Source organism: Ammospiza nelsoni, chromosome 26 (assembly GCF_027579445.1).
Source record: "Ammospiza nelsoni isolate bAmmNel1 chromosome 26, bAmmNel1.pri, whole genome shotgun sequence".
Lineage (NCBI taxonomy): Eukaryota > Metazoa > Chordata > Aves > Passeriformes > Passerellidae > Ammospiza > Ammospiza nelsoni.
The window spans coordinates 3,735,259-3,743,641 of NC_080658.1; the positions used below are offsets into that span (position 1 = coordinate 3,735,259).

The 8,383-nt window shown below is 44.6% G+C and overlaps 1 protein-coding gene across 1 annotated transcript; it reads left to right on the plus strand.

Moving 5' to 3' along the window:
• The first annotated feature begins 353 nt into the window (after positions 1–353).
• On the plus strand, positions 354–2,439 carry DAD1 (defender against cell death 1). The gene is made up of 3 exons (XM_059489303.1): positions 354–598; positions 1,647–1,797; positions 2,257–2,439. The coding sequence occupies exons 1-2, from the start codon at positions 388–390 to the stop codon at positions 1,775–1,777; spliced, it is 342 nt and encodes a 113-aa protein (XP_059345286.1). The 5' UTR covers positions 354–387; the 3' UTR covers positions 1,778–1,797; positions 2,257–2,439.
• Positions 2,440–8,383: the final 5,944 nt, after the last annotated feature.

Consider the following 8,383-nt stretch of genomic DNA (forward strand, 5'->3'; position numbering starts at 1 on the left):
AATCCCCTGGACACTCCTTCCTCCAGGAGCCCCCTGGACACTCCTTCAGCCAGGAATCCCCCCGAACATTCCTTCGGCGAGGAAACCCAGACATTCCCTCAGCCAGAAATCCCCTCACACCCGCTTAGCCGAGCCGTCTCAGGCAAAGCCCCGCCTCCAGCAGCAACGCTGGACTCTGATTGGCCTTTGGAATGAACAACTCTCTAATCTACCCAGCAACAGCCAGCTCTACGCTCTTATTGGCTTTTTGCAAGCAAAGGGGTGCGGACTCCGCTTGTCCCTCAGCGCATGCGCAATTCCCCCTATCGCTCACCGCCACGTCGGTGCGCGCCCGCGCGGTGCGGGCGGGCGGCGCGGCGCACGCGCAGTGCGGCAGCGGCGGCAGTCATGGCGGGCTCGGTGCGGGCCGTGGCGCGGCGCTTCCTGTCCGAGTACGGCGGCGGCACCGCCGGGCGCCTCAAGGCGCTGGACGCCTTCCTGCTCTACGTGCTGCTCACGGGCGCGCTGCAGTTCGGATACTGCCTGGGCGTCGGCACCTTCCCCTTCAACTCCTTCCTCAGCGGCTTCATCTCGGCCGTCGGCAGCTTCATCCTGGGCGGTCAGTGGCGGCCCCTCACGGACGTGGCGGGGGTCGGGCTCACCGTGAGCGGGCGTGGTGGGGAGCCTGAGGAATCGGCAGCGCTCAGAGCTGACCCTGTAGCCGGGAACCCCCGGGGCCCTCAGCACCTCCAGGGCCCTCAGCACTCCCGGGACCCTCAGCATCCCCCGGCCTTTCCCGAGCTCCCGGTTTCGCTGCTCCCCTCAGTACCCCCGGGGCCCTCAGCACCTCCGCCCTTTCCCGAGCTCCCCGTTCCAGCCCTGCAGCTGCAGGGCCGGCCCGGAGCGTTGTTCCCCGTCTGTCCTTGCAGCTCGGTGGGATTAAGAGTCCTGCAGGGGCACATGCACGGTGCTGCCGGCCAGAATACCCCAAAGCTGCCCCTGTTTTTGTGCAGGGCTGGAAGAGCAAGGGGTGTTCAGAAGAGAAAAGGTTGCCATGAGAGCTGAGAGCCCCTTCCAGGGTCTAAAGGGGCTGCAGGACAGCTGGAGAGGGATTTTGGACAAGGGCTGGAGTGACAACACAAGGGGGAATGGTTTCCCACTGCCAGAGGGCAGGGATGGATGGGATAGTGGGATATGGGGAGGAATTGTTCCCTGTGAGGGTGAGGAGGCCCTGGCATAGAGTGCCCAGATTTCCTGAGTTCCTGGAGATGTCCAAGGTGAGTTTAGATGGGGTTTGGAGCACTCTAGGGTAGTGGAAGGTGTCCCTGGGATTGGAATGAGATCTTTAAGGTCCTTCCAGCTCAAATCATTCTGTGCTTCTAACACACCCAACAGAGCACAGAGGAATTTCCACACTCCTGTGTGACTCCAGTCCTGCTCTGAGCCTGTTCCCCTCAGGATCTGGGCACGCTGTGGTGTTGTGGGAGCACTGACTCCACGACAGCCCCATCCCAATTCCCTGCCAGTGTCCTGCTCCTCTCTAGGAACAATGGAGTAACTTCTCCCTGGGTGGAACATCCTGGGCTGGGCTGCCCCAGGAAGGCTTTGCTTTCCTCCATGGTTTTCTCTTGTGCTCACTGATGTCTCCTTCTTGCTGTGCTGTGCAGTTTGCCTCCGGATCCAGATCAACCCCCAGAACAAGGGCGAGTTCCAGGGCATCTCCCCCGAGCGGGCCTTCGCTGATTTCCTCTTTGCCAACACCATTCTCCATCTCGTCGTCATCAATTTCGTTGGCTGAGCTCTGGGAGAGCCTGACAGGTACTGAGGGGTCACAAAAGGGACAAGCACAGCACTGTTCTCCTTTGGGGGAGAATTAGAATGAGAATAAATTCAGGAGTCCCCTGAGCTCCTCCTGGCCAAGCACAGATGAGCTCTGGGTTGGCACAGAGTGAGGATTTCTGATTTTAAGCCTTTTTTTGCTTTTATAATTAAAGAGTTAACTAGGACATACTGAAACCTACCCACATTCCTCTCTTATGAGAGAGATTCCCCATTTTTCTTTGCAGGAGGAGCTTTGGGGGCTCTGTGAGGCTGAGGCATGCCTGGGGTTCAGCTCTGGAGTTGTTTTCAGCAGGGGACAGGGACAGTTGAGTGTTGGGAGTGGGGACATTCCCTGTTGTTGCTCTTGCAAGGTGCCACAGCATCACTGGGGTTTGGGGGAGTTTCATCCCCTCTGCTCTGCAGTGACATTGCTGATGTTGCCTGCTCTCTTTCCAGGTCTTGAACTGCTCCTGATGGCAAAGTCTGGCATGGGGAAGTGCCCAGCACACTCTCACCTTCTTCTTTGATGGAAGAAGAGATGCAGGGCTCAAGATTTCCCCTCCTCAGAGTGTCCTGTGGAGGGGTCTGCAGCCTCATTGTGTAACTGAGTTCCTTTCCATAATAAAACTCTTTATGACACTGCAGCCTTTTCCATACTGGGGACAAATACAGAGCTTCTCCTGCATCCAGCTTCCCTCTCCCTGCTTTTACCTCTTTCCCTTCCTTTCTACCCAACAGGCTTTTTTCCTGTGCCCCAGTTTTGCAGGGAAGCAGGAAATAAATTATCATGGAAATTCAGTTGTCGTCCACCCTTTTCATCTCTCTCTTTTCTGCCTTTTGATCTCCCAGGGTCTGTTGCCAGCTTGCCACCTCTTCTCCTCACTGAACAACCCCAGCTCCCTCAGCCATCCCCCAGAAGAGAAATATTTTCTAGTCCTTTTGTGAGCCTTGTTGCTCTTTGTGGAAACCCAGGGAATATTTCTCTGTCTGCTCTGGGGTGCCCTGACCCCCAGGGGAGCTCTGACTCTGACCCTCATTCATGGAGAAAGTTTCCCACACTTCAAGACAGACTGGAACCCACAAAAGTGTGAAATGGATTATAGAGAGCAGTGTAGGTGTGCCACTTGGTGAGAAATTGAGGTTTTGGGGTTTTTAGTGTGTTGTGATGGAAGCAAGATGGAGGGCACAGGGTGCCATCCTGGGTTTCTTCTTCTTTCTTCTTCTTCATGGGTTTGGGTGGCATTTTGCAATTGGGCAGAAAGGTCCACATTGGGATCAGTTATTGGGTTAAAAGGGAAAATAATCCAGGTGTCAGTTCTTAATTGGACAGTTTAGCCTTAAAAGCCCTTGTAACCAGAGATTGTTGGCCATTTTCTGCCTCCTAATGAAAAGCTGCCCAACTCACAGCGGTGAGACTGTGCTACTGATAAGAAACAGTAAACATCTGAGTCTGAACATGAACTACTGTCTCAAGTTCCTTCAATCCACACCCAGAAAAACCAAGCACAGCTCTTCACTGGACACACTCCAGCCCCTCAAAGTCCTTTTAACGTGAGGTGTTCAGAACTGAGGGCAGCACTGGAGCTGCAGCCTCACCAACACACACAGGGGTGATCCCTGCACTGCTCCTGGTGCAAGCCCAGGCTGCTGTTGTCTTTCTTGGCCGCTTGGGCTCACTGTTGGCTCACAGCTGGAGCCAGCACTGCCAGGTCCCTCCCTCCAGAGCAGCTCTTCAGCCACTCCTCCTCCTCCTCCTCCTCCTCCTCCCCAGCCTGGAGCTGCAGGCGCTGCTGTGACCCCCAGAGCTGGAGCAGCGCTTGATCCTCATGCCCTGGAGCTTTGCCCACTGATCCGGACTGTTCAGCCTCTCTAGAGCCTTCAGGAGGTTCTGTTCTCGTGCTTGTCTGGTTTTCTCTGCAGCTGAAATTCTGGGGAGGTAAAACCTTGAGAGCCTTGGGACTCCATGGCGTGGAAATGTTTGTGTGCTGCACTGAGGGGATGGAACTTTGGCTCTCTAATGGCTTCGGAACTTCTCAGAATTCAATTCTGGCTCCTCTTTATCACCTTTTTAACATTTCCAGCTGTGCTGGAAACGCATTTAACATTTCCATTACTGTGCTGCAGCCAGTAAACCCTTAGCCAAATCTCTTGCCTGACACGGGCTGTGAGATGTGAGGGGTCAGGGTTTTCACTGTCCTGGATAATGAGTCTGGCTTTGTGTCAGGGACAAAGAACTCGTGCCAGCACTCCTGGAGTTGTTTGCAATGGCAGCATGGATGTTACGGGCAAAATAAGCCCGAAAAAGGACCCACATTAACAGAGGATTAACCCTTAAAAGCAATAACTTGTTGCATATTCATACACCTCATCCATGATGCATAAATTCCATTCAAACACAGGATTCTGTCTGGTCAGTGTCAACTTCTTCCTCTTAATCCTGAGAGATTAGGAGGAAGGGCACGTTACTTATTGACTTAGGAGGGAAAATGTGATATGAAAATAGTTACTATGCACTTTGTAAAACATGAGCAGTACAAAAGAAAGATGGAATACTTGAGACAAAATCACCCACTTCTGTCATATTTCGAAGTCCTATCCGAATTGCTTTGTCCACAAAGAGCATCTTCAGAGCTGAGTGGGGCAGGAAGAAGTTAATTTCTTCTGATAATGGAGTAATAAATTCTCTTTTTCTGAAAGATTTAGGTGTGTTGTGGCTGCTATCTGGTGTGAGTACCTCATTCCTTTCTTAAAAAAAATATTCCACATACATAGTTTCTATTTTAACATTATGTTATAACTTAAAAAGTCTATTTAACACACTATTTAAGAAAATTAATCCAGCATCACTTTCTAACATAGCACACATAATTTTCATTTAAATATCTGTGAAGAGCCAATCACAAAACATGCACTTTGACATGTTATTTTGCCTTTTATTAAAAATTTCTGTTTCCAACACTACCACTGAAAAACAGAAAACCTAAAAACAGAGGCATCACCCCCCCCCCCCCCCCGACACACACACTTTATAAAGCATTTCTGCCCTCCTTTTCCTGCCCACTCTATTCATAGCTCAATCCTTCCTGCTGTGCCCAAAACACCTCCCCAAGCGCAGGCTGTGGTGAGGGGGGCACCCCTGAACCTCGCTCCCCTTTGGCTTGTGGCCTAACGGCTGCTGTTCTTTTCCACAGCCCCTGCCCTTGGTGCTGCACTTTCCAGAGGAAGTGGTTTTTGTGGTGGGGCTGCAGGCGAGCCCCAGTGCTGACCCACATCTCGGTTGTGGCGTCATGGAACTTGTGCTGTGGCCTCTTCCTGCCCCAGCTGGGCCCCCAGCCCCTTTGCACCCTGTGGAAAAAAAAAAAAAAAAAATAAATGGGTATTTTGTGATTGGCTTTTGGCAAATATCCGGTTTTTTCAAATATTTTCTCGATTTTTGCAAATATTTTGCGAGTATTCTGTTATGTCAGAAAGTTATGCTGTGTTAATCTTAAGCAATGTGTTAAATAGAGTTCTATATTATAATGTTAAAATAGAAACTATGCTATGTAAGATAGTTTTTTAGAGAGGAATGAAGTACTCACACTGAGATAGCAGCCACAGGACACCTAAATCCTTCAGAGAAAAAGAATTTATATTATTGCTCCCTTATCAGAAGAAATGAACTTCTTCCTGCCTCGCTCAACCCTGAAGACACTTTAGGATTAAGAGGAAGAAGTTGATGATGACCAGACAGAATCCTGTGTTTGAATGGAATTTATGCATCATGTATGAGGTGTATGAATATGTGTGAAAAATGTGCATTTTATGATTGGCTTTTCACAAATATTAAAATGAATAAGTGTTGTGTTAGAAAGTTATGCTGTATTAATTTTTTTAGTAGTGTGTTAAATATAGTTTTAGGTTATACCATAATGTTAAAATAGAAGCTACGTATGTGGGATATTTTTTTAAAGAAAGGAATGAGGTACTTGCACCAGATAGCAGCCACAGGACACCTAAATCTTTCATTAAAAAAGAATTTATTTCTCCCTTAGCAGAAGAAATTAACTTCTTCCTGCCTCGCTCAACCCTGAAGACACTTTAGGATTAAGAGGAAGAAGTTGATGATGACCAGACAGAATCCTGTGCTTGAATGGAATTTATGCATCCTGTATGAGGTGTATGAATATGTGTGAAAAATGTGCATTTTATAATTGGCTTTTCACAAATATTAAAATGAATAAGAGTTGTGTTAGAAAGTTATGCTGTATTAATTTTTTTAGTAGTGTGTTAAATAGAGTTTTAGGTTATAACATAATGTTAAAATAGAAGCTATGTATGTGGGATATTTTTTTAAAGAAAGGAATGAGGTGCTTTCACCAGATAGCAGCCACACACTTAAATCTTTCATTAAAAAAGAATTTATTTCTCCCTTAGCAGAAGAAACAAACTTCTTCCTGCCTCGCTCAACCCTGAAGACACTTTAGGATTAAGAGGAAGAAGTTGATGATGACCAGACAGAATCCTGTGTTTGAATGGAATTTATGCATCATGTATGAGGTGTATGAATATGTGTGAAAAATGTGTATTTTATGATTGGCTTTTCACAAATATTAAAATGAATATTATAAGTGTTATGTTAGGAAGTTTTGCTGTATTAATTTTTTTAGTAGTGTATTAAATAGAGTTTTAGGTTATAACATAATGTTAAAATAGAAACTATGCTATGTAAGATACTTTTTTTAAAGAGAGGATTGAGGTACTCAGACCAAGATAGCAGCCACAGGACACCCAACTCTTTCAGCGAAAAAAGAATTTATTGCTCTCTTATCAGAAGAAATGAACTTCTTCCCACCTTGCTCAGCCCTGAAGACACCTTAGGATTCAGAGGAAGAAGCTGGCACTGACCAGACAGAACCCTGTGTTTGAATGGAATTTATGCATCATGGATGAGGTGTATGAATATGCAACAGGCTGTTGTTTTTAAGGGTTAATCCTCTGTTAACTGTGTCCTTTTTTGGGCTTATTTTGCCCAGAAAGAGGTACCCGGACCATCTGTAACTCTTTTTTTTCTATTGTCTCATACTGTCCTAATTCAAATTGTCCAATTTTTTATTACTCTAATTATATTACTATTTTTCTAACCATTTCATTACTATCAAGCTTTTAAAATTTCAAAAACAAGTGATTGGTGTTTTTCACACACATCCTGGCCCGCTGGGTTATTTCCTGGCTTTGCTTTGCTCTGTGGTTTTTGCAGCTCGAAATAAACAAGAAAATGCAGGGAAGGGGGGGCAGGTTGTGGTGGTGGGAGATTGGTAGTCTGATATCTGAAAGCTGCTTTTGTGAAAAAAAAAAAACGCCCATCGCTTGTTTTTAAAATTTTAGAAGTTTAATAATAATAAAATAGGCTTTTCCTGGACTGCTGGGAGGTACAGGCAAGGTTCAAGCTTTGCAGGGAGGGTTCTCGGGTTTCTGTCAGAGCATTCTTCTCATTTCTCTCCCACACAGGAACCTCTGGGGGTGCCTTAGTGGGGAAGAGGTTTTACAGTGACTTCTGTGAGACAGAGAGAAGTTTGAGAAGAGGATCCCTTCTTCTGTTCTTTTAGTGTAGTTTTAATATATAATTATCTTTTAATATAATATATAAAAATATAATACTAATACAATATATTAAATTATGATACATTATATTAATATACTATATTAATGTAATATATAATATATAATATATAATATATAATATATAATATATAATATATAATATATATAATATAATACATAATACATAATATATATTATATATTATATATTATATATTATATATTATGTATTATATTGAAAATATTATATTATATTAATGTATAATAAAATTATAAAACAGCCTTCTGAAACATGGAGTCAAGATTCTCATCTCTTCCCTCATCCTGGGACCCCTGCAAACACCACCACACCCTGAGTGTGACCAAGCCATGATTTTGTTGTCTCCACCCCAAAGCATCTTTCATTGGTCTCATGTGGTTGTTTTTAATTAATGGCAAATCAAACTCCAGCTGTGTCAGACTCTCTGGTCAGTCACAAGATTTTATCATTCCATTCCATTCCATTCCATTCCATTCCATTCCATTCCATTCCATTCCATTTCATTCCATTCCATTCCTTTGCAAGCCTTCTTGACGAAATCCTTTCTTCTATTCTTTTACTGTAGTTTTAATATATAATTTTCTTTTAATATAATACATTAAAATATTATCTTTATATATTATATTAAAATTTTGTAATATATATTAATATATCATAATAACTGATATTAATATATTCTATGGTATATTAATATAAATATTTTATATACTGTTATATATTAATATATAATATTATTATAGTGATATATTAATATAATATATTTAAATTATTATGATATATTAATATAATATATCATAAAATAATAAATCAGCCTCCTGAAAGAGGGAGTCAAGATCCTCATCTCTTCCCTCATCCTGTGACCCCTGTGAACACCAACACACACTGAGTGTGGCCAAACCATGATTTTGTTGTCTCCAGCCAGCCCAGCCCAATGCCTCCAACAACAAATACAAGACGCAAA